At 41.7% G+C, this 27,872-nt stretch overlaps 1 protein-coding gene across 1 annotated transcript; it reads left to right on the forward strand.

The window, feature by feature from the left end:
• Positions 1-9,433: 9,433 nt before the first annotated feature.
• wnt7ba (wingless-type MMTV integration site family, member 7Ba) lies at positions 9,434-26,911 on the forward strand. Its single transcript, XM_014152727.2, has 4 exons — positions 9,434-9,911; positions 11,464-11,690; positions 18,570-18,841; positions 24,745-26,911. The coding sequence occupies exons 1-4, from the start codon at positions 9,829-9,831 to the stop codon at positions 25,222-25,224; spliced, it is 1,062 nt and encodes a 353-aa protein (XP_014008202.1). The 5' UTR covers positions 9,434-9,828; the 3' UTR covers positions 25,225-26,911.
• Positions 26,912-27,872: the final 961 nt, after the last annotated feature.

The following is a 27,872-nucleotide window of genomic DNA, read 5'->3' on the forward strand; positions in this document are numbered from 1 at the left end:
TCTATTGCACTGCCCTCACCCATCTAAACAAGAATGCTGTTCGTTGACTGCTGTTCATTGTCTCCAGCTCAGCATTCAACAACATAGTCACCTCCAAGCTCAGGACCCTGGGACTGAACACCTCCCTCTGCAACTTGATCGTGGACTTTCTGACAGGCCGCCCCCCCAGGTGGTGAAGGTAGGCAACAACACAGCTGACCATCAACTCGGGGCCCCTCAGGGGTGTGTGCTTACCCCTACCTATACGCACACAGTTACCTCAATTACCTCATACCCCTGCACATCGACTCAGTACTGGTATTCCCTGTATATAGCCATGTTACTTTTACTTGTTATTGTTATTTGTTATTCACTGTGTATTTATTCCTTGTGTCACAATTTTTTCAATCTTTATCTTAAACCCTGCATTGTTGGAAAAGGACCAGTAAGTAAGCATTTCACTGTTAGTCTACACCTGTTGTTTATGATTTAGCCAGTCTCTCTTTCTCTACTGAGTTGAGTACTGCAAATAATCAGGCTACATACATTAGCATGTCTGCTAGTGTTTTCTCCAACATGTGCTTTGAGAAGCAGAAAATAGTTGTTAAAATTAATACAAATTACCCGTTCAGCTAACCCCAGAGTTGACCCATGTGATTATAAGCAAGCTTAATCAGCACTAATGCGACATGACTCTTAAAACTTTTGCCTAATGGGTTGAGCCATTAGAACCTGCTAAAACCTGTTAAGGGTTGCAGTGTGTGTGTGTGTGTGTGTGTGTGTTAGAGAGAGAGAGATATTGTCAGTATGTTTCAACAAAGAAACCCAACCCTGTGGACTAATGGCACTCAGTATTTTCAAGAGAGACTTACAGAAATCTGATATGTTTGATTCCCAAATCCCCTATTTTGGGAACAACAACCAGTACATAATGGGGACCAACGATCAGTACATAAAGATAACTTCACAATGTAATAAAAATTCTGTGTTATAAAGGGCCTTTACTTTTCCTGTCCTTGCTTTTGACATTTTTCCCTAAAAAGGGACACTGCAAATAAACATTTGCACCTTGCAGATAGTTACATAAAAAGTGAAAAAATGTTTTTAAACAGTTATAACCACACCTTTAAACGTCCAATACTCTTTTCAGGAAGTAATAATACGCCTATACACAGTGGACAAACACTTATTCAGCTATGAACTGGTTGGTTGAGTATCAATAATACCGATGCTCACTCTTGCCAAGGTGGGAATCAAAATGGCGGAACCACTGCAGAGTCTCTCAGTACGGTGCAGTGGTTTGGAGGGTGTTCGACATCATGAGCTCCAGCACTTTTTCTGCAGCAAATATGGATGAGAAGAGACCCCAGGTGGACATTTAGAGCATTGCTTTCTCACAGAGACAATCCAGAACTTCATTGGCATCACACACAAAGCAGACAATGTAGATCTTGACAAGAACAAATACATATCTATTTTAATGTGGAATATATTGAAATTCATGGGTACTACATTAATAAAATCAACAATAAAATATGAAAGTTGAAACATAAGTGAAAACAATGACAATATGTATGGGGTAGAGATAAGAGGGAAGCAAAATGTGGAAGTTTAGCCTATATCATCCGAGCTCAGCCATTCTTCAGGTTATTGTCTCCCTCTATTGGTAAAAACCATAAGGGAGCAGAAATTCAAAACTGACCTTAGATCAGTTTCTGGGGGCAACTCACTTCATCATACATCATGGCACCATTTTCTTTCTCTGTCTTGAACTAAGAAATGTCTGGCACAATGCATGCTTATCCCGCATGATGTTTTAAGATTCAAAGGACACTTTTGGAAACTTAAGACTTTCCACTCTGATTAACTGTAATAACAGTACAGTAAATAGTTGACTTACCGGTGAACTCCACGTGCCTATGTTAATATCCAAGCTGTATCACATCCGGCCGTGATTGGGAGTCATAGGGCGGCGTATGATTGGCCCAGCGTCGTCCAGGTTTGGCAGGGGTAGGCCATCATTGTAAATAAGAATTTGTTCTTAACTGACTTGCCTAGTTAAATAAAGGTTCAATATATTTTTTTTAATGTTATATAAAGAGTAAATATTTTACATTGGCCAAATGGGGTCTTTCTTGAACATTAAAACCCTATAACAATTGCTTACTTGTTTCAAGATTGTTTGTTTGTGAATGCATCTAGGTCACATAAACGCTAGCACATGCACTTTACACACATGTACATTGTAATATTGTTGTATGGTGGTATTATACATTTTGTATTGTAGATATGTAGTGGTGTAATAATGTTATTTGATGTACTGTTTTCTATTTTGTTTTATGTGTAATGTAAGTGCCTTAATGTGTTTGGCCCCAGGAAGAGTAGCTGTTACCAGGGCAGATCCTTAATGAATACAAATACAAATCTGGAACAGGTTTGAAACTCAAAGTGATATTTAAAATGCATAAATCCTAGCAATAGCTTGTATGGAAAGGGTTAATTTCCATAGACATTTACATGCAGCATATTAAACATAATATGTTGTTTCCTATTCCGTTCATCTTTTTTTAAAAAGCTTCAAGATGCTGCAAGGACAATAACGGGCCAATACATGGATTTGCGGGTGTTTTTTACCCTCTTAACTTTGCAAAGATTTTCCTCTATCACTTTTTAGGATTTCACAGACTGTCTAAATAATGTAAATTTGATTTGAGACTGTTTTTTTGTGCGTACTATTTAATGAAGCTACCAGTTGAGGACTTGCGAGGCATCTGTTTCTCAAACTAGACACTCTAATGTACTTGTCCTCTTGCTCAGTTGTGCACCGGGGCCTCCCACTCCTCTTTCTATTCTGGTTAGAGCCAGTTTGCGCTGTTCTGTGAAGGGAGTAGTACACAGTGTTGTACGAGACCTTCAGTTTCTTGGCAATTTCTCGCATGGAATAGCCTTCATTTCTCAGAACAAGAATAGACTGACAAGTTTCAGAAGAAAGTCTTTGTTTCTGGCCATTTGAGCCTGTAATAGAACCCACAAATGATGATGCTCCAGATACTCAACTAGTGTCACGTTCTGACCAGTAAAGGGGTCATTTGTTATTGTAGTTTGGTCAGGACGTGGCAGGAGGGTATTTGTTTTATGTGGTTCGGGGTGCGTGTTTATGTAGAGGGGTATTTGTTTAGAGTTTCCAGGGTTTTGGTCTATGTTCTATGTTAGTGTACTTCTATGTCTGATCTAGGGTGTTAAGTTCTATGTTTAGTTAATTGGGATTGGGCCTTCAATTGGAGTCAGCTGTTTCTCGTTGCCTCTGATTGAAGGTCCTATATATAGGGGTGTGTTTGTTATGAGTATTGTCGGAGGTTGTTTGTGCACTGCTATGTTTAGCCTGCATTACTGTTTAGCTGTCGTTATTTTGTTTTGTTGTTTTTGCATAGTGTGCATCATAAAATAAAGATGAGCATTCACGTACCCGCTGCATTTTGGTCCACTTCCTACGACGCCGTTACACTAGTCTAAAGAAGGCCAGTTGTAATGCTTCCTTAATCAGGACAACAGTTTTCAGCTGTGCTAACATAATTGCAAAAGGGTTTTCTAATGATCAATTAGCCTTTTAAAATGATAAACTTGGATTAGCTAACACAACATGCCATTGGAACACAGGAGTGATGGTTGCTGATAATGGGCCTCTGTAGATATTCTGTAGATATTCCATAAAAAAATCTGCTGTTTCCAGCTACAATAGTCATTTACAACATTAACAATGTCTACACTGTATTTCTGATCAATTTGATGTTATTTTAATTGTCGTGTCTTTGGGTCACCATTAAACTGAAGACATGTTTATCAATTAACTCCCTGTAATTATTATCACGCGATTAAACTGATTAATCGTTTAACTATAATTAACTAGGAGATCGGGGCACCAAGGAAAATATTCAGATTACAAAGTTATAATTTTCCTAATATAACTTTCCTATATTATAACATTATATATTATATTATAGTATAGGCCGATTATCTTCTGGTTTAAATGGTGTATTTTACCTCGCGTCCAGTCTCATTCCAAACGTCGTAAATTGTTGTATCTGCACGAACCCAGCCTTTACTAAGAGTCATCCATACATCATTTGTCTTAAAATCATTTATTTACTAAACTAAGTAATTCACAGAAAGCATACAAACAGTAATTATCGTCACAAAGAATTGGTAGAGTAATGTGCCCTAGTGGGCTAAACAGGCATGGCTGGTGTCTTGATAAACAATGGGTCATAAAAGGTCAGCTGAGGAGGCACAACAGAGTTCATTAATATTAACAATTGATATGCTAAACCTTTGCACATGAACGCTCACTCATTCGGCAACAATTGCAATCAATATATATTTACGCTCAGTGTGTGTCGGGATCCTTGTTGGAGAGTCGTTCTGTTGGAGAGTTCTCTCTCTCTCGGTTAGAATGGATCTTTCAAAGCGACATTCATTAATGTCGTCATAGAATGGATGTTTCGTTGGTCTTCGCGTTTAATGATATAATTTACTTAGCTGCAGACTAATAATTAATATCAAAGACTTGTTCTTATTCTGTCGGTATCGATAGTCTAAAAGTTAACCACGTGGTATAGTTCACTTTCAGTAGAGGAATTGGATGGTCAAACCTATTGGCCAACTCGCAATGGAGTGGAGGCCTGGTCTGAAGAAAGTAAATCAGGGTGGGGTTTTATAGTGAACATAGAACAGGCTTGTCACATGACGCCTGGTCCTGTCTGTGTCCCTGGGGTCGTGCTGATGACTGATTTAATCTTTGAACATAAATACATTCTATCACACTAACATCAGTACACAGCATCTCAATGTATTACAAAATAGCTTTATCCTTATTAATACATTCTATACAACCATTTGGATGCAAGTCCCATCGCTGAGGCTATTATATAAACAGTTTTATGGTAATATGGCTATATTGTCTCTTCTGAGTATCACAAAATTGTACCAAGCGGACCAGTTCGTAGCTGGATTCTTCACCAATCTTCCATACCTTCTCCAGAACATAAATGTCGTTCGGTTCCCCAATTCTGTGAGTTGGAAGAATTTCCTGTGTCTCTCTATGAAACCCCTCTGTGTCTCAACTGGGCCATATGGCAAGAGATTCTCCTCTAGAATTTTACAACCCCTTCACACAGGGCCTGGGTGGGGGGAGGTAGGTTGGGGGATGGTGCAAGGGGGAGGGGGTCAACTGTCCTCCCTGTACTCAAAGAGGGCAACGTCATGACATAATGGACAAAAAATTGCTTTTCTTTCAAAAACAAGGATATTTCCAAGTGACCCGAAGAGGGCGGCCAGCAGAGATAGGTGGGATGGGTTGAGGAATGCTAAGGGTTGGGATGTGGAATTGGAGACAAGTGAGAGTGGAGTTGCTGAGAAGGGGTAGAATGATGGTCAAAGATAAAAGTATAATAAATAAAGTCAAAATAAAACATAATAAAAAGTATGTTTGAATGACACTGAGGGGCAGAGTTTTTACAGCTAATGCCGGTTTGCCTGAGGCTGATGCTGTACAGGTATTTGTACACATGCATATACACACACTCTCATTCAAATGCACACATACATGGACACACACATGTAAATAGTGCCAGACATGCACTGAAACATATACAGTTGGCCTTGCTGTTATGATTTTAGTTGTCCTTGATGACCTTGTTTTCTGTTTTCCTTTGTCTCTTTCTTTTTAGTTAATTGTTTTGGTTGTTGGTGCATTGGGGTGGGTTCTTGGGGGGGGGGGGGCTGTGGGAGGGGTATCGGATGGTTGAGGGGCAGCTCTTGGGAAACTGTGGGGGGATCTTGGAGGGTTGGGGTCCCCGTTTTTGGCATTGTGGGAGATCTGTCGACGTGCCCTTGGGCAGGGTGTTGACCCGGGATGCTTCTGTGTGTCGCTCTGAATGGGAGTCTGTTGGATGACTGCTGTGGTGTAGTTGTTGAGCGGCTTCACTGCAAGTATATTGTATGTTTTTGATATTCAATAAAATAAAAATAATTAAAAAGCCACTTGGCTTTATCGTAAATACTCCTTCATACCAACACCCCCATGGGTTAGTTTACTTTTCATCACCCATACTGTTTGTGTGTGTGTGTGTGTGTGTGTGTGTGTGTATCGTACAATCTCATTGGAGCAGAGGTGAGAACACACATTTTCTCCACAGATTCCTGAATGTTAGTTTATGCTTTATCCTTTTACATGAATTATAAGCGGTGCCATGTGTTTATCCAAGCATTTTACTGATGAAAAATGCCTCTGCTGTTTTGTAAAGGACAACAGCGAAGCCATCTGACCTTGTAAGGTCTTTTAGGATGTAAGGATGAGTTGAGATTACTTAAATGTGCTGGTTGGTCATATTATCTTTTCCTACACTGTATAGTATCGACATCTGTTTGAGGTGAATAGGATGAAAGTCAAGTGATATTTGGAGTGGTATCAGACAGAATCCCTTTATGGCACTAAACTTCTAACCCATAAAAGTCTTAGCAATTGTTCTATGATATCTACTACCTTAACATATATGATAACATGACCATCTAGCTTTTTGAGTCTCTATTTTAGGGCACCTGGGGGTATCAGAAACAAATGTGTCAAAGTTATTTGATGAAACCGGGGTGGATTTCCACTTTACACATGCAGGAAGTCCTAGTCCAGGGGTTACCAAATGTTTACTGCACCTTAAATTGGCACTGGAATATCCAGGGGTCCCAACATGATATCCCCTAGTTAATGCTGTGCCGGCTGTCCAGACACATAATAATGACATGAAAGCACATGCTTATAGTGTAAGGGATCTTTAGTTGACACTAAAAGGTTGTATTATATACCCATTTGAAGAGAAAAAAGAAATTATTTTGTTTGGAAAAATTACAGATTTTCTCAGGGGACCCCATTTCAATTTCAGGGGACTCCACATGTGAAATGCCAAAAAGATAGATTAATATACATGGCAAACAGGGACATGGGGACAATCTCAATTGCACACTCCTCACAAAAGCCAGAGGTGAGGTCCCTCCCCTCTGACCTTCTCATGCAATGGGTTTTGAGAAGGAGGCGAGGATAGAGGACATGAGGAGTATGCAATTGAGATTCTCCCATGGTATCCTACCTAAGTGTCACTATCCCTGCCCTTGGGTCAAGTTCTAAGAGAGGACAGAGGAGTCCATCTTGCACAAAACAAAAGTTCTCTATCCTTTCTCTCTGGGGATGGATTGACATATTAAAGACAACTTACATTATTCGGTGAAGTTTTCCACCTGGTTGGAAACCAAAATGATTCGAATCCCTTCAATTTCTCCCCATCCCTCCCTTACTATGTAAAAATATGATAAGAAACAGATACCATTGTCCAGACCAGTCGAAGCAGTGAGTGCACTGCTTAAGTGCTGTCTTGGCTTTAGACACAGTGGTCAAATACACTAACAAGGGATACATCCTAAATGGCACCCTATTCCCTATATAGTGCACTACTTTTTACCAGAGCCATATGGGTCCTGGTCAAAAGTAGTGCACTATATAGGGAACAGGGTGCAATTTGAGACACAGACAAGGCCTTTGGAGGATTATACAAAACTGAGAGAAAGTTCCAGATACTCTGTGTATGTCTCAAATGGTACCCTATACCCTATTTAGTGCACTACTTTCGACAAGGACATGGTCAAAAGTAGTGCACTAAATAGGCAATAGGGTGCCATTTGAGATGCACACTTAGTCTGCTGTGTTTTGTGCGGGCCCTGATCAGAAAGCCAACAAAGTTATCTGTGAGATGTCCACTGGAATCAGAAGTAGGACACAAATTGTGTTTTACTGACAGGGGCTTTGTTGAAATGAAAGATATGAAAGCCTGGATTGAGGTGTTATCAGATAGAGAATGTTATCTAACTCTAAGGTGGTTCGTTGGCAGAAAGGTTTTAGACAGGGTGGATCTGAGTCTTTGTGGTCACAGATAGTCTGTGACCAAGATAGTCTGTGACCAAGAGGTTGGCAAATAGGTTTTAGTAGGAAGGGTTTAGTGCAGTGGTTCCGAACTCCGGTCCTCGAGTACCCCAACAGCACACATTTTTGTTGTAGCCACAGACAAAAACACCTGATTCAACTCATTGAGGGCTTGATGATAAGTTGACATGTTGAATCAGGTGTGCTGTTGGGGTACTGGAGGAGTGGGGAAACACTGGGGTTGTAGTTTGCCTTGCCTGGCTCTTAAAAAGGGCTAATCTGAGTCTGCGTTCACACAGATAGTAGTCTCAGCTTGGTGTGGCTTTTCTGATCTGATATGAATAAAGAATGTGAGATATTTTTCTTCATTTTTTCTTTTATTGATTGAAACAAAGCAATGCTTTCATACTTGAATGACTGCTCAGTGCTCAACTGGTCCAATCTGTGCTAGCAGACCAAGATGAAGAGCACAACAGTCAGAGGATGTCTTCAACACAACACTTCACTAACATGACAAGACATCTCCGAAAAGGAGAGAGAAGAGACAACATGGGCGTACTTTGCCCTCAGTTATCATCCCATGAGAGAAGTATCCTTGTAAAACTGTCCATGCTTTGAAGGTTGTTTGAAACTAAACAGCACCATCCCCACCCACTGAGATTTTTTACTCACACTAAGTTTCTAGGCAAACAAGCTGTTATTTGCATGGAACATCTTTAAAGGGAAGACTGTAAATATGTCTTTCTTTGTTTCTCATTCCCATCTGATATTCTAGAGTGCTTTTGGTGGTTTTATTTGCATGTCTTGGAAGTTTTAAACATGTGGTTAAAACATGGGCCTGTTTGAGAAGAATCACTCAGAGCTAAGATACAGTTTTGTCTTCATGAACTAGCAAATGATTCCTGACAAGATTAATACTAAGAAAAATAATTAAATAATAGCTTCTTTCTGCAGTGTGATGTGTTCAAGATCACAACTATTTTACCTCCTTGGAGTTGACAGTGATGGCAATGCATTCTACCTTTCAACCACATGAAGGTATCTTCAAGATCTGAAGATCATTGAGAGAGCAAGATAATTCATTGTATCCTGAATGTATCCTACATTATTTCTATGGTTGTTATTTAGGGATTGAGTGGTTGTATTGTGTGTCATCCCATGTATGCTGTTTCCACAACAACCAATGTTATGGTGTCTCTTTTATCGATTGAAATGAACAGGACCTGTCATGCATGCCTTCACAAGCAATTGATGGTTTTACAATTGTTTTTACTCAATGAGACCTGTTGAAGACAGAATGTCCAGAAATATCTGTATCCTACCTAACACCATAATACCAACAATATAAATGCATAAAGCACAGATTTTTAAGACAGTATTGGTCACATGGATTCATTGATTGAATGAAAAAAATATATTTGGGAGCTAAATAGTTGAAGTCTCGTCTCTCTACCGTTGTCCCGTTTGGTTTAAACAGGGGGTGGGCGGTTTAGCACTGTCATACTCACTCCATTGTGTCTCCCTCTGCAAATGATAAAACAGTGTCTCTTGGGAGGCGAAAGCAGCACATCCCTGTTGTCCCGGAATCTAAAATCCACCACATCAGTCCAGGAGGACAACCACATTCACACCACTGCCGCCAAGAGATGACCCGTCCAGTCTCCGCGCCCGAAGCCAACGCTGCTACCGGGGGGCTTGGAGTTGCATAGCACCAACGCTCCGCCGACTGACCCCAAGAACAAGACGCGACTAACCCAAAGAAGGGAACAGAGAATTTTTTTATACGAACACCCAGGACTACTTATCTTCTAAAGGAATTATCTAGCTAATTTCCTTTTCCCCCCTCACTAAAGCAAGCAGCGGTCGTTGTGTTCAATGACACCATGCTCATTGTCTCGTCCCGCAGTGCGCTGCTGTCCGTCTACTATCCCCAGATCTTCCTCATCCTCACCAGCGGCAGTTACCTGTAGGTTGGCACGTGCTTTTTACCCTTCTCTCCAACAGGTGCTTGTAGAGAGAGCCATGTGATGGTGTGCATTTGTAAGCTCTCTTTACATTTTGAATCTCTATTATACACTAATTTCATTAATTTGTTGATTAGGACATTTACGCACGTGAAAAGTATGTGTAGTGTGAGGTGTATAATGCAATTTCACTATAAAATGATCAACTCAAATAAGCTATTGGAACTTATATAATAGCCTATTGTAAAATACTGGGATGGTATTGGCCTTTACATTCAATTGTTGGTGCCAAACAACAAATATCTGTTTGGTTTTGTGACTGAAAATAGAATATTAATAACAAAACCCATAAGAAAATATTAATAACAAAACCTATAAGAAAACCACTTAACAAGAATAAAAACGTTTAATGAACATTTAACATGTCTGTTGAATAGCTTAATTTAAACATTATTTGACTAAATGTATTTTCCAACAACCTAAAAGTTGTACAGTCAATGGAGAGCTGCTCCAACTTCCCAAACTGACAAATGAAATTAAGTCAATATTTTGATGGATTTATAAATAACTTGTTATATTCACAGTGTTCAATAACTAAATTGATGAAATTACCTGACTAGTAGGATTTACGCATTGCAACATGACCATGTTCCAGACATGCTATATTTGTAAAGCAACATATGGAAAAGAGCAACATGTCGCTGGATGACATCCTGTGTTCTGTAGACAGTAGGACTGCACAACTGGTTATTTCGTATTACATTAAAAGACCCATGCCCTCACAGAACGAATGATTACTGCACAGATATGTCTCATACTTGTACAGACAGACCTGACCAATACCTAAAACAGCCCTTGTTGAGGTTCATGGCTTTAGATAAAATGTGGGAATAAACAGCTATTAGTCAGAGTTGGTTTGTTGTCTGTTCTTCATCGGCTAACCATTGCTTGCTTTTGTGCATTTTAAAACCTGATTCAGTGACCCGAAGTAAATCTTACACACAGTGGTCCTTTAAAATTTATGAGGGTCAAGTTGCAGGTTTTGCTTGTTTATCTGAAGTTAGTATTTAACGTGTTTATTTGTCAGTCTCAAAACATAATCAATCAAGTGTAAACCAGAAGTTATTGGCAAATACAATAGAGAAATTGGCCCATTACTGTGATTCGGCTAATTTTCATGGTTACGGCAAGCCACACGAGTCACGCTCCCCATCCCTTTCTCTTTTTGTAAGAGGGCGGTGGAGCAGGGTCGTTCCTAACTGACTCAGATCTATAAGGTCACAATAAACAATCTCAGTGACCTGTGAGCTTGTCTCGAACCAGCTGTGTGTCTTAAATCAGCTGTGTGTCTTAAGTGCTCTATCTAGATTGGTAGCGAAACTACCTGCGAGCCAAACCAAAACCTGACTGATGTGAGGGAACACTATAGCCCATGGGGGGGACCTGTAGAATCTGTAGCTACAGTCTGTGCCACGCCGACTCTGCCCCGCCAACTCTATGCCTTGATGATTAACTATCTCCCTCTCTCTCCCCTCCCATCTCTCCCCCCCATAGGGCGCTGTCCTCGGTGGTAGCTTTGGGCGCTAACATCATCTGCAACAAGATCCCTGGGCTGGCCCCGAGACAGCGCGCACTCTGCCAGAGCCGCCCGGATGCCATCATCGTCATCGGCGAGGGTGCCCAGCAGGGCATCAATGAATGCCAATACCAGTTTCGCTATGGCCGCTGGAACTGCTCCGCCCTGGGCGAGAGGACCGTCTTCGGACAAGAGCTGAGAGTAGGTCAGTCTACCTGCTGCAATTAGTCTAGTCAAATGCACATAACTTGTTAGGGGGTGCTGGGCTGAAGAAAACTTGTAGGGACAGTTTCCCAGAAGCCGATTAACCCTATTCCTGGACAAAAAAAAAATGTTCGATGGAGATTGCCCATTGAGCTTGATTTTTAGTCCAGGACTAGGCTTAATCTGTGTCCGAGAAATCACCCTGTATAGATGAAGTAGGACCCGCAATGTTGTGGGTCGTACTTCATCTCTACTGTACATTCTCTACAGTGTGGCTGCTCCACACTGAGAAGGATATAATAATAGTTTTTGATGATGATGCAGTGATTGCATCAGAATGCCCACCAGATGAAGCATTGGTGAGAGGTGAGCATCTGATTGTGCCAACTGGGCAGAATGAGAAGTCACTGGCTTTTCCTGTGCCCCGATGAAAACGTATAGGTCTACTGTCAGTGACTAGTGCCTAACTCACTGTCCAACCAATGCAGTCCAAGGTGCATGACACAAAGCATAAGCTGGATATCTAAAAAAAATCTGATCAGCCACTCTTACAGGAAAATGAAAGTTCAATTAAAGTTGTTTCTGTTGAACTTCCTTTTTCTTCCCAGTGGCTATATTCAGGCCAGGGCACTGGTTACAGGAGAGGTTATGGTAGTCAGTTCAGGGCAATACAATTTGGTGAAGGTGGGAGCGACAGCTATCATCATGGCCAATTTGGTTGTTGTAGTGTGTGCGGTGCTACTCCTGCAATAGAAGCAACGATGAGAGGTTCACAAACTAGACTTCCTCTTCATTAGAATGAAGAGTGAAGCTCTATGGTTAGTGAAACTACTTCAGTGAAATCTTCCAGTGAGAATATTATTCTTTCACCATCATCCTCCTTCAATAACCACAGTGAATACCGTACTTTTACTCCATAATATTAGGCATACGGGAACAATTGAAACTTGAAGCCGTGTTGCTAGTGTCCTGAAGGGGTTTCAATCATACAACAGTCAGTCCTACATGTGACCTCATTGTGTAGAAGTTTGTCCTGCTTCTGGGCTTGAGTTTGGTTTGTGGCATTCATTCTTACAACACTGACTGTCCTAAATACAGTTTGATCTATATTAATTATTGTGTGAAAATGAACCAGAATGTCCTTAGAAGTGCAACCTCTCCTAACTATCTATACTCATAATCTCTAAACATCGCTCTGATTTGGTTTTAGTCAGCATTCCCCTATTTTTTTATTTCCCACAGCACACCAGTGGTATTGGTCTTAATACTCTTATATAAGTTGTCTATCACTCAGAAATGTTTTGTTGCGGTCTCACTGTGGTTTGGGAACTGTGTTTAATCCAACAGCTCTGGAAACAATCACTTCTCTCACAGACAGGCGGACTGCTGGATCCAGGATTCATTTAGTTGTTTTATTAGAGGAAAGGAAATGTATCTATTCCTCTGTTCACCGTGGTGTGTTAGGGTTATGGTGTGCTAGGTGGCTAATAGGGACACTCAGCTTGTCCCTCTGCTGACTGTATATGTTGGGAGATATTGATATGGCAAGAACAAGAACTCTGTCGATCTACTGGGAAGTTATGGTAGGACTCACCTCTTGGGTTGTTGTTGGTAGTGATGAAATGTTGGATTTGTCATTCACAGGGCCTGGACAGGCTGATCCTATGGTCAATTGATCCATTCGAGTTCATGCATGTATAAAGGGATCACGGGTGTCAAGAAGTTCCTCTTCAAACACTTAATCTGATTGACCTGCAAGGACAGGGAACATACACCATAACTATTGAGTGAGACCGGAGTTTCTGTCTTGACCACAAATCCAGGTCAGCTACAGCAGTTAGAATACCCACAACAATGGAACCAAGCATGTATTACTCTACAATCAAAACACATTTTATATGCTGGGGACGACATTTGGCAGCTCGAGGAAAACCTTCACTATTCTACATTTACTGAAAGGTCAGTTTCCCTGGTTCAGACTGATGAGAGAAGACTTCAGAGTTAGTTTAAAGTTATGGATCAGTGAGCCACAGAGCTAATGGGATCTACGAGTGAGTTTGTCAGGTTGGAGAGAAGCCACCCCATTGCCTTCCACTAGACACCATGCATTAATACTCAGGTTGTTGAGGAGAATGGAACCCAACATAGTATCTTGATTGAGGCGGGAAATATCCTATTACAAGGACAACGCAATTGTAATGTTATATACAGTTGAATTCGGAAGTTTACATACACTTAGGTTGGAGTCATTAAAACTCGTTTTTCAACCACTCCACAAATTTCTTGTTAATAAACTATAGTTTTGACAAGTTGGTTAGGACATCTACTTTGTGCATGACACAAGTAATTTTTCCAACAATTGTTTACAGACAGATTATTTCACTTATAATTCAATTCCATTGGGTCAGAAGTTTACATACACTAAGTTGACTGTGCCTTTAAACAGTTTGGAAAATTCCAGAAAATGGTTTTAGAAGCTTCTGATAGGCTGCTAATTGACATAATTTGAGTGAATTGGAGGTGTACCTGTGGATGTATTTCAAGGCCTACCTTCAAACTCAGTGTCTCTTTGCTTGACATCATGGGAAAATGAAAAGAAATCAGCCAAGACCTCAGAAAAAAAATGTGGACCTCCCCAAGTCTGGTTCATCCTTGAGAGCGATTTCCAAACGCCTGAAGGTACCACATTCATCTGTACAAACAATAGCACGCAAGTATAAACACCATGGGACCACGCAGCCATCATACCGCTCAGGAAGGAGACGCATGCAAATCAATCCCAGGACAACAGCAAAGGATCTTGTGAAGATGCTGGAGGAAACAGGTACAAAAGTATCTACATCCACAGTAAAACAAGTCCTATATCGACATAACCTGAAAGGCCGTTCAGCAAGGAAGAAGCCACTGTTCCAAAACCGCCATAAAAAAGCCAGACTACACATGGGGACAAAGATTGTACTTTTTGGAGAAATGTCCTCTGGTCTGATGAAACAAAAATAGAACTGTTTGGCCATAATGCCCATTGTTATGTTAGGAGGAAAAAGGGGGAGGCTTGCAAGCCGAAGAACACCATCCCAACCGTGAAACACGGGGGTGGCAGCATCATGTTGTGGGGGTGCTTTACTGCAGGAGGGACTGGTGCACTTCACAAAATAGATGGCATCATGAAGTATAAAAATTATGTGGCTATATTGAAGCAACATCTCAAGACATCTGTCAGGAAGTTAAAGCTTGGTCGCAAATGGGTCTTCCAAATGGACAATGACCCCAAGCATTCTTCCAAAGTTGTGGCAAAATGGCTTAAGGACAACAAATTCAAGGTATTGGAGTGACCATCACAAAGCCCTGACTTCAATCCTATAAAAAATTTGTGGGCAGAACTGAAAAAGCAAGGAGGCCTACAAACCTGACTCAGTTACACGAGCTCTGTCAGGAGGAATGGGCCAAAATTCACCCAACTTATTGTGGGAAGCTTGTGGAAGGCTATCCGGAACGTTTGAACCAAGTTAAACAATTTAAAGGCAATGCTACCAAATACTAATTGAGTGTATGTAAACTTCTGACCCACTGGGAATGTGATGAAATAAATAAAAGCTGAAATAAATCATTCTCTCTACTATTATTCTGACGTTTCACATTCTTAAAATAAAGTGGTGATCCTAACTGACCTAAAACAGTGAATTCTTACTTGGATTAAATGTCAGGAATTGTGAAAAACTGAGTTTAAATGTATTTGGCTGAGGTGTATGTAAACTTCTGACTTCAACTGTACAATAATTCATTTCCTTTCCATGCTGTAAATGTTAATGTGTTTGTTATGAAATGGAAAGCGGGCCATTTGAAAGTCTCTTACGGGTATTTATCGTTGCTTTGACAGTGTAGTTTGACAGAATGATCAATGGTATAGCAGATGTGAGAATGTATCATGTGGTTGTGGGTCTATAACCCATGATAAGTTACCACCACCAGCTACAAAAACAATATAGTAATGTTCACTTAACATTTATCTAGCATCTTTAAGCGGATTTGTGTGTTTATTAACTTCTTATAAATAATTCACAAGACGTTACATTACATTCATAAACAACTTAGAGTGAAGGTAGTGAGTTCAATAAAGCTACATTGTAAGCTATAGAATGACAAATGTGTTGGCTGAAGCAGAAACCAACTGGCACACATTAAGTGCACTTATAGATAGGATAATCTACACTGAACAAAACTATAAACATAACATTTAAAGTGTTGGTCCCATGTTCCAAATGCTAAAAATATTATTTCTCTAAAATTTTGTGCACAAATTTGTTTACATCCCTGTTAGTGAGCATTTCTCTTTTGCCAAGACAATCCATCCACCTGACAGGTGTGGCATATCAAGAAGCTGATTAAACAAAATGATCATTACACAGGTGCACCTTGTGCTGGGGACAATAAAAGGCCACTCTAAAATGTGCAGTTTTGTCACACAACACAATGCCACAGATGAGCATGCAATTGGCATGCTGACTACAGGAGTGTCCACCAGAGCTGTTGCCAGAGAATTTAATGTTAATTTTTCTACCATAAGCCGAGGCGGCTTATGCTAGAGAAATTAACATTAAAGACCCAGGGCCTCATTAGAGGCCAATGTCATTTTAGAGAAATTGGCAATACGTCCAACTGGCCTCACAACCGCAAACCACGTGTATGACGTAGTGTTGGCGAGCGGTTTGCTGATGTCAAATCAAAATCAAATCAAATTGTATTGGTCACATACACATGGTGAGCGGATGTTAATGCGAGTGTAGCGAAATGCTTGTGCTTCTAGTTCCGACAGTGCAGTAATATATGATCTAACAATTTTCCAACAACTACCTAATACACACAAATCTAAAGCGATGAATGAGAATATGTACATATAAATATATGGATGAGTGATGGCCGAGCGGCATAGGCAAGGTGCAATAGATGGTATAAAATACACTATATACATATGATATGAGTAATGTAAGATATGTAAACATTATTAAAGTGGAATTATTTAAAGTGGCATTGTTTAAAGTGACTAGTGATCCATTTATTAAAGTGGCCAGTGATTGGGTCTCAATGCAGGCAGCAGCCTCTCTGAGTTAGTGATTGCTGTTTAACAGTCTGATGGCCTTGAGATAGAAGCTGTTTTTCCGTCTCTTGGTCCCAGCTTTGATGCACCTGTACTGACCTCGCCTTCTCAATGGTAGCGGTGTGAAAGGGCAGTGGCTCGGGTGGTTGTTGGGTCCTTGATGATCTTTTTGTCCTTTATGCGACATCGGGTGCTGTAGGTGTCATGGAGGGCAGGTAGTTTACCCCTGGTGATGCGTTGTGCAGACCTCACTACCCTCTGGAGAGCCTTGCGGTTGAGGGCGGTGCAGTTGCCGTACCAGTTTGTTAGGGTTTTGGGTGACAAGCCAAATTTCTTCAGCCTCCTGAGGTTGAAGAGGCGCTGTTGCGCCTTCTTCACCACACTGTCTGTGTGGGTGGACCATTTCAGTTAGTCTGTGATGTGTACACAGAGGAACTTAATCAATCAAATTGATTTATAAAGCCCTTCTTACATCAGCTGATGTCACAAAGTGCTGTACAGAAAACTTTCCACCTTCTCCACTGCTGTCCCTTCGATGTGGATAGGGGGATCCTCCCCCTGCTGTTTCCTGAAGTCCACAATCATCTCCTTTGTTTTGTTGATTTTGAGTGAGAGGTTGTTTTCCTGACACCACACTCCGAGTGCCCTCACCTCCTCCCTGTCTCGTCATTGTTGGTAATCAAGCTCACTACTGTTGTGTCGTCTGCAAACTTAATGATTTGAGTTGGAGGCGTGCATGGCCACGCAGTCGTGGGTGAACAGAAAGTACATGAGGGGGCTGAGCACGCACCCTTGTGGGGCCCCAGTGTTGAGAGTCAGCGAAGGGGGTGGCCCATCAGAAAGTCCAGGACCCAACTGCACAGGGCGGGGTTGAGACCCAGGGCCTCCAGCTTGATGATGAGCTTAGAGGGTACTATGGTGTTGAATGCTGAGCAGTAGTCAATGAATAGCATTCTTATATAGGTATTCCTCTTATCCAGATGGGATAGGGCAGTGTGCAGTGTGATGGCGATTGCATCGTCTGTGGACCTGTTGGGTCAATGTTGGGTCAACGTTGTGAACAGAGTGCCCCATGGTGGCTGTGGGGTTACGGTATGGGCAGGCATAAGCTACGGACAACAAACACAATTGTATTTTACTGACAGCAATTTCAATGCATAGAGATACGGTGACAAGATCCTGAGGCCCATTATTGTGCCATTCATCCGCCGCCCAGTTCTTCAATGGCCTGCATACTAACCAGACATGTCCCCCTATTTCCTTTTATGAACTGTAACTCTAATTGTTGCATTTATATTTTTGTTCAGCATATATACACTCTATAATACTATAGTACATATACTACTATAGTAATACTATAGTACATACAGTAGTTTGTACTGTATCTGCTGTACAGACACAGATACAGTAAGGCTCCTCTGGTCAACCAGCAGATGTCACTTGGGTTTTATCAGTGGAGTCTTACCCAGCCCACCTGTTACAAATTAGGGCTCTGATGAGAGTCAATTAGACAGAGACTATCAAATAAGGAATGGTAGGTATTTATTAGCCTGTTACAGGTTAATTACATTTGACTAGTATAAGGCCGAACTGCAGTCAGGTCACCTAGTAATGTAAAGTGTGGATGAATTTTGTTGTAGTGGGCCACAAGCCTTTCATTAGGCCACAACATAAAAAACTATACTGTATTGTAACATAAACTCATACTCATACTATGCACTACAACTCACCTAGGACTAGTGCAAGATAACTCTTTGCCGCTCTCTCCCTCTCTCTCCTCCCCAGGTAGCCGAGAGGCGGCGTTCACCTATTCCATCACGGCAGCTGGCGTGGCACATTCGGTGACAGCGGCGTGTAGTCAGGGCAACCTGAGCCAGTGTGGCTGCGACAGGGAGAAGCAGGGCTACCATGACCAGGAGGAGGGCTGGAAGTGGGGAGGCTGCTCAGCCAACATCAAGTACGGCGTGGAGTTCTCCAGACGCTTCGTGGATGCCCGAGAGATCAAGAAGAATGCCCGACGTCTGATGAACCTGCATAATAATGAGGCAGGACGAAAGGTAAAGTGACTGACACTGCTTGTCTTGTTGTCTGGGGTTTTAAGACACCTAACAAACATGTAGTTGTTTCTGTAGTGATCTAGAATATCAGACAATAGAATATAATACAACTCAATCAGGAAAGTATACTGAACAAAAATATAAATGCAACATGCAAAGTGTTGGTCCCTTTGTTTCATGAGGTGAAATAAAAAGATCCCGGAAATGTTCCATATGCACAAAAAGTGTATTTCTCTCAAATTTTGTGCAGAGATTTGTTCACATCCATGTTAGTGAGCATTTGTCATTTGTCAAGATAATCCATCCACCTGATAGGTGTGGCATATCAAGAAGCTGATTAAACAGCATGATCATTACACAGGTGCACCTTGTGCTGGGGACAATAAAAGGCCACTCTAAAATGTGCAGTTTTCTCAGACAACACGAATGTCTCAAGTTTTGAAGGAGGGTGCAATTCGCATGCTGACTGCAGTAATATCCACCAGAGCTGTTGCCAGATATATAGTATAGTATGTCCAACCAGCCTCACAACCGACCTCTACATCCGGCTTCTTTACCTGCGGGATCGTATGAGACCAGCCAACCGGACAGCTGATGAAACTGTGGGTTTGCACAACCAGAGAATTTCTGCACAAATTGTCAGAAACTGCCTCAGAGAAATTCATCTGTCTGCTCGTCTTCCTCACCAGGGTCATGACCTGACTGCAGTTCGGCGTCATAACCAAGTGGGCAAATGCTCACCTTCGATGGCCACTGGCACGCTAGAGAAGTGTGCTCTTCACTGATGAATCCCGTTTGTTTTCTCTGGATTGATGTGTATGACAGCGTGTTCCAGTTCCCAGCAATATCCAGCAACTTCGCACAGCCATTGAAGAGTGGGACAACATTCCACACGACACAATCAACAGCCTGATCAACTCTATGCGAAGGAGATGGTTTTCTGATCCACGCCCCTACCTTTTTTTAAAGGTATCTATGACCAACAGATGCATATCTGTATTCCCAGTCATGTAAAATCTATAGATTAGGGCCTAAGGAATTTATTTAAATTGACTGATTTCCTTATATGAACTGTAACGCAGTAAAATCTTTGAAATTGTTGCATGTTGCATTTATATATTTTTTCAGTGTAAATATAAGTTCAGAGGAGACTGCATACTAGTTTAAAAACAAAGGGTTTCAGAATGTGTGTGTGTGAGAGAGCACATGCGTGTGTGCCTGCCCATGTGTGGGTGTGTGCGTGAACTCGCCCCTGTGTGTATGTATGTGTGAGCGGAGGGAACGCAAGGCCGGGCAAACCGGTTGCCAAATGGAGTTCTGCCATAACCCTGCAGTCCCATTCATTGAAATACAGAGCATTAAGTCAGGATACAGGATATTATTGCAAAGTCTCTCTCTCTTCCTCTCTCGATGGCAGCCCCCAAAACCATGCTGCTGCACCACTGCACACACTGAACCAACCTAATCAAGAGCGAATTCCCCTAACTTGATAGCAGGGCAGATCAAGAGCAACAGGCTTGATACACTGATACACTCGTACATGATAGGCTAGTAGGCTACAGTACTGGCCACCCAGTTAGAAGTTTTTAATTCCTATTGACAATGCATCTAATGTCAACACTGATAGATATTGCTTTGTGTTAGAATTTTCTATTATTTTTGGGGGAACATTAGTCTACATAAATATTTCAGATTTGTTCACAACTAAACTCACATTTCTGGCCCTCGCTACATATTCTGGCCTTCACTACATATTCGTCGCCAGACCCACTCGCTCCAGGTCATCCATAAGTCTTTGCTAGGTAAAGCTCCGCCTTATCTCAGCTCACTGGTCACGATAACAACACCCACCCATAGCACGCGCTCCAGCAGGAAAATCTCACTGGTCATCCCCAAAGCCAACACCTCTTTTGGCCGCCTTTCCTTCCAGTTCTCTGCTGCCAATGACTGGAACGAATTGCAAAAATCGCTGAAGCTGGAGACTTATATTTCCCTCACATACTTTAAACATCAGCTGAGCAGCTAACTGATCGCTGCAGCTGTACACAGCCCATCTGTAAATAGCCCACCCAATCTACAGTGAGGGAAAAAAGTGTTTGATCCCCTGCTGATTTTGTACGTTTGCCCACTGACAAAAAATTATCAGTCTATAATTTTAATGGCAGGTTTATTTGAACAGTGAGAGACAGAATAACAAAAAAAGAATCCAGAAAAACGCATGTCAAAAATGTTATAAATTGATTTGCATTTTAATGAGGGAAATAAGTATTTGACCCCCTCACAATCAGAAAGATTTCTGGCTCCCAGGTGTCTTTTATACAGGTAACGAGCTGAGATTAGGAGCACACTCTTAAAGGGAGTGCTCCTAATCTCAGTTTGTTACCTGTATAAAAGACACCTGTCCACAGAAGCAATCAATCAATCAGATTCCAAACTCTCCACCATGGCCAAGACCAAAGAGCTCTCCAAGGATGTCAGGGACAAGATTGTAGACCTACACAAGGCTGGAATGGGCTACAAGACCATCGCCAAGCAGCTTGGTGAGAAGGTGACAACAGTTGGTGCGATTATTCGCAAATGGAAGAAACACAAAAGAACTGTCAATCTCCCTCGGCCTGGGGCTCCATGCAAGATCTCACCTCGTGGAGTTGCAATGATCATGAGAACGGTGAGGAATCAGCCCAGAACTACGCGGGAGGATCTTGTCAAGGCAGCTGGGACCATAGTCACCAAGAAAACAATTGGTAACACACTACGCTGTGAAGGACTGAAATCCTGCAGCGCCCGCAAGGTCCCCCTGCTCAAGAAAGCACATATACATGCCCGTCTGAAGTTTGCCAATGAACATCTGAATGATTCAGAGGACAACTGGGTGAAAGTGTTGTGGTAAGATGAGACCAAAATGGAGCTCTTTGGCATCAACTCAACTCACCGTGTTTGGAGGAGGAGGAATGCTGCCTATGACCCCAAGAACACCATCCCCACCGTCAAACATGGAGGTGGAAACATTATGCTTTGGGGGTGTTTTCTGCTAAGGTGACAGGACAACTTCATCGCATCAAAGGGACGATGGACGGGGCCATGTACCGTCAAATCTTGGGTGAGAACCTCCTTCCCTCAGCCAGGGCATTGAAAATGGGTCGTGGATGGGTATTCCAGCATGACAATGACCCAAAACATTTTTGACATGCGTTTTTCTGGATTTTTTTAATGTTATTCTGTCTCTCACTGTTCAAATAAACCTACTATTAAAATTCTAGACTGATCATTTCTTTGTCAGTGGGCAAACGTACAAAATCAGGAGGGGATCAAATACTTTTTTCCCTCACTGTACCTACCTCATCCCCATATTTTTTTTAATTTAGTTTTCTGCTCTTTTGCACACCAGTATTTCTACTTGCACATCACCATCTGCTCATCTATCACTCCAGTGTTAATTTGCTAAATTGTAATTACTTCGCCTCTATGGTCTATTTATTGCCTTACCTCCTCACGCCATTTGCACACACTGCATATAGACTTTCTTTTTTTTCTATTGTGTTATTGACTGTACGCTTGTTTATTCCATGTGTAACTCTGTGTTGTTGTTTGTGTCGCACTGCTTTGCTTTATCTTGGCCAGGTCGCAGTTGTAAATGAGAACTTGTTCTCAACTAGCTTACCTGGTTAAATAAAGGTGAAATAAAATAACAAATTAATAAAAAACTGTCAACTGCATTTATTTTCAGCAAACTTAACATGTGTAAATATTTGTATGAACATAAGATTCAACAACTGAGGCATAAACTGAACAAGTTCCACAGACATGTGACTAACAGAAATGGAATAATGTGTCCCTGAACAAAGGGGGGATCAAAATCAAAAGTAACAGTCAGTATCTGGTGTGGCAACCAGCTGCATTAAGTACTGCAGTGCATCACCTCCTCATGGACTGCACCATATTTGCCAGCTGTGAGATGATACCCCACTCTTCCACCAAGGCACCTGCAAGTTCCCGGACATTCCTGGGGGGAATGGCCCTAGCCCTCACCCTCCGATCCAACAGGTCCCAGACGTGCTCAATGGGATTGAGATCTGGGCTCTTCGCTGGCCATGGCAGAACACTGACATTCCTGTCTTGCAGGAAATCACGCACAGAACGAGCAGTATGGCTGGTGGCATTGTCATGCTGGAGGGTCATGTCAGGATGAGCCTGCAGGAAGTGTACCACATGGAGGAGGATGTCTTTCCTGTAACGCACAGCGTTGAGATTGCCTGCAATGACAACAAGCTCACTCAGATGCAGTGACACACCGCCCTAGACCATGACAGACCCTCCACCTCCAAATCGATCCCGCTCCAGAGTACAGGCCTCGGTGTAACGCTCATTCCTTCAACAATAAACGCGAATCCGACCATCACCTCTGGTGAGACAAAACCACGACTCATCAGTGAAGAGCACTTTTTGCCAGTCTGGTCTGGTCCAGAGACGGTGGGTTTGTGCCCATTGACGACGTTGTTGCCGTTGATGTCTGGTGTGGACCTGCCTTACAACAGGCCTACAAGCCCTAAGTCCAGCCTCTCTCAGCCTATTGCGGTTAGTCTGAGCACTGATGGAGGGATTGTGCGTTCCTGGTGTAACTCGGGCAGTTGTTGATGCCATCCTGTACCTGTCCCACAGGTGTGATGTTCGGATGTACCGATCCTGTGCAGGTGTTGTTACAGATGGTCTGCCACTGCGAGGATGATCAGCTGTCCATCCTGTCTCCCTGTAGCGCTGTCTTAGGCGTCTCACAGGCCAGTTGCAATTTATTGTCCTGGCCACATCTGCAGTCCTCATGCCTCCATGTCTAAGGCACGTTCACACAGATGAACAGGGACCCTGGGCATCTTTCTTTTGGTGTTTTTCAGTGTCAGTAGAAAGGCCTCTTTAGTGTCCTAAGTTTTCATAACTGTGACCTTAATTGCCTATTGTCTGTAAGCATTTAGTGTCTTAACGACCGTTCCGCAGGTGGATGTTCATTAATTGTTTGGTTCATTGAACAAGTATGGGAAACAGTGTTTAAACCCTTTACAATGAAGATCTGTGAAGTTATTTGGATTTTTACGAATTATCTTTGAAAGACAGGGTCCTGAAAAAGGGAAAAAGGTTTCTTTTTTTGCTGAGTTTATATAACTCAACCCTAAATGATAAACTGTCATCTGTCAAATGTGTCCGCTAAATATATCCGCAAGACATCAAAACTTAAATCGCACATGAAACCTCAGTACAATGTTATACAGGTTCTGGTTACATGAGAGTTCTGGTCGTTTATTCTGTCCATTGTGGTCCTTAGGAAGGTAAAGTTAGTAAGAGAGTAGAGGCTTGAACCATAAGTTATTTTCCCTTTATTTTTATTACATATCACTGTCCAGTTGGGGGATTTGAAATATGTAGTCCATATGGACTTTAGGCTATATTGCAGGGGATGCCCTTAGTTAATAGACGTAATGTATTGTAGAACTGTTGAATGAATGGAATATACAATTTGTGGATATGTGGGCTGGCCTAAACTCTTTCATACAAATCTCCAATTCACATCACTGTGAATTAAGTAGTGAAGATGTAACTCTTAGGAGTGTGCTTCCGAACTCAATGACAATGGCAGCATGTGTCTAACTAGCCTGATCCACCATCCTGACCGCTGGGCTCAGTTTGTTTCACTTCACGTTATCACCTAATTTGTGTAGAAAAACAGAATGTAAGCTCGTGAGATCAGGATGGATCAATGACATTACTCTCAAATACTTTAAGCTACCTACACACAACTATTCAACATTTGGGATTTGCCAACTCTTACTCAAAGCATGTATCTGACCCTCGGGTCATGTCAACCTTTTCCAAACCTTGTATCCAACCCTCTTCTCTTCTCTCCTCTCCCTCAGATCCTGGAGGAGCGTATGAAGTTGGAGTGTAAGTGTCACGGCGTGTCGGGCTCCTGCACCACCAAGACCTGCTGGATCACCTTACCCAAGTTCCGGGAGATTGGCTACATCCTGAAAGAGCGCTACAGCGAGGCGGTCCAAGTCGAACCGGTCCGGGCCTCCCGTCTCCGCCAACCCTCCTTCCTTCGGCTGAAGGAGGCGCGGGGCTACCAGAAACCCACGGACACAGATCTGGTCTACCTGGAGAGATCTCCTAACTACTGCGAGGAGGACACGGCGACAGGGAGCACAGGGACGCGGGGGAGGCTGTGTAACCACACGTCACCCCATACTGACAGCTGCAATCTGATGTGTTGTGGTAGAGGCCACAACACCCACCAGTATACCCGCGTGTGGCAGTGCAACTGCAAGTTCCAGTGGTGCTGTTTTGTGAAGTGTAACACATGTAGTGAGAAGTCTGAGGTGTTCACCTGCAAATAAAGGATGGATGGACGGCCAGATGGATGGAGGAGGGGGACGGAGGGATGAAGGACGGAGCTGGGAAAAGGGACAAGGCAAGGCCATGAGAGAGGATACAAGGAAGGAAAAAAGGATACTAGGACGTGGACTTAGTGGGGAAAGACTTCAGGAGGGACTCTACAGAGTGGACTTGGAAAATTGTTTGATTCTTCACGGCTTCATTTTGCACATTGGACGTCCTATTTGATTTTAAAGAACAAAGAAAAGATTAAATGTACTAAAATGACAGAGAAAATACTTTGAGAAGTAGGCAAATAATGTTCTTCTTATGTGCTGACTGGAAAACTGTGATGCAGATATACTATGTGTTACAGGATATTGATGAAGTGCAAGGATTGTGGTTGTTCGTTTTTCTGTCTCCAACCAAGCAAATCTGTTATTGGAAACATTGTGGACCCAAACTTTATCAAGTGCAGTTTTCACCTCCTCGGTAACACTGCTCAAAAAAGCAAAATAATCTCGACATCTGAAACAGGGAAGAAAAAACCCCGGATTAACTGACATAATTACAACCTCAAACTGGAAACGGTACATCAGCAAAGTGCCTTTTGACTGCGATGCGAGATGGATGGAGAGAAAGGAGCGTGGTTTCAATAGACTGACGTTGAAATGGTGGTGTACCTTGACTATCCAGTCACACTGTAATTACAATGCTTTCAGAAACCATTCACACCCCTTGATTTTTTTGTGTAGTGTTACAAAGTGGTATTAAAATGGATTTGTAATTTCCTGTCAACGATATACACAAAATACTCTATAATGTCAAAGTGGAAGAAAAATTCTAACATTTGTAGAAAACTCATGAAAAATAAAACACGAATACATCTTGATTAAATAAGTATTCAACCCTCTGAGTCAATACATGTTAGAATCACCTTTGGCAGCGATTATATCTGAGTCTTTCTGGGTAAGTCTCTAAGAGCATTCCACACTTGGATTGTGCAACATTTGTCAATCATTTTATTCAAAATTCTTATAGCTCTGTCAAATTGGTTGCTGATCATTGCTAGACAACCATTTTCAGGTCTTGCCATAGATTTTCAAGCAGATATAAGTCAAAACTGTAACTCGGCAACTCATTCACTGTCTTCCTGGTAAGCAATTCCAGTATAGATTTGGCCATGTGTTTTAGGTTATTGTCAACAACAAAACATTTGATGAAAATGTAAGTTGCTCTGGATAAGATGGAAATGTAAATGTTGAAAGGTGAATTAATCTCCCATTGTCTGGTGGAAAACAGACTGAACCATGTTTTCCTCTAGGATTTTACCAGTGCTTAGCTCCATTCCATTTATTTTTATCCTGAAAAACTCCCCAGTCCTTAATGATTGCAAGCATACACATAACATGATGCATACACCACTATGCTTGAAAATATGGAGTGGTACTCGTAATGTGTTGTATTGGATTTTCCCCGAACATAACACTTTGTATTCAGGACATAAAGTGAATTGCTTTGCCACATGTTTTAGCAGTATCACTTTAGTGCCTCGTTGCAAACAGGATGCATGTTTTGGAATATTTGTATTCTGTACAGTACAGGCTTCTTTCTTTTCACTCTGTCAATTAGGTTAGTATTGTGGATTAACCACAATGTTGTTGATCCATCCTCAGTGTTCTATCACAGCCATTAAACTCTGTAACTGTTTTAAAGTCACCATTGGCCTCATGGTGAAATCCCAGAGCGGTTTCCTTCCTCTCCGGGAACGGAGTTAAAAACGGCACCTGTATCTTTGTAGTTACTGGGTGTATTGATACATCATCCAAAGTGTAATTAATAACTTCACCATGCTCAAAGGGATATTCAATGTCTGCTTTTTTTTTTTTTTTTTTTACCCATCTACTAATAGGTGCCCTTCTTTGTGAGGGATTGTAAAACTTTTCAGAAAACAGAATTCCACTTTGACATTATTATGGGGTCATCCATTTTCAATTCAGGCTGTAACACAACAAAATGTGGAAAATGTCAAGGGCTATGGATATCTTCTGAAGGCACTGTATGTTTGAACACTGAAAATATATGATTTATGTTAAAATATCTTCAAACTAAAAGGTCTTATAGTATGGATAGCAATGTTTAATATATCTTTTTTTTCTCTCTTTGATTGCTACTGAAGTTTACCAGAGTTAGTGTGGCATTAAGCATAAAGCCACAACAGTAGAGTACAAAACATTTTTCTGCAATTTTCATTTTCTTAAATCTGTGCATTTCTATCTATTGTCAGTAGCATGTCTAAGTAGTTATCTTATTATTTTGCGCTCACCATCCCTCCTCAATTCATTGGACATGGTTTTAACATGTTACTAGGTGAATTGGTGAGTGCTGCACTGAATCATTTTACCAAAAAAGCCCAACAAAGCAACCCGTTCAAGCCCATACAAAGGAAAAAGAAAACATGTCCCTATTTCGGTCTCAATTCCAAAATGGGGGGGGGTAATTTTTCCCATTCTGAGATGATGCGGTGTAAGCGTTATGGAGCCCCATGTGCAATACACTGCACATACCCACGAATGCCAGAAACATGGAATTTCACTTTCGCTCACCCCTTGCATTCAGGTCTATACCAGCAGAGTTAAAGGCAACCTGTCCTGAGAATAAGTATTTTGTC

The sequence above is a fragment of the Salmo salar genome, chromosome ssa17 (assembly GCF_905237065.1).
Source record: "Salmo salar chromosome ssa17, Ssal_v3.1, whole genome shotgun sequence".
Lineage (NCBI taxonomy): Eukaryota > Metazoa > Chordata > Actinopteri > Salmoniformes > Salmonidae > Salmo > Salmo salar.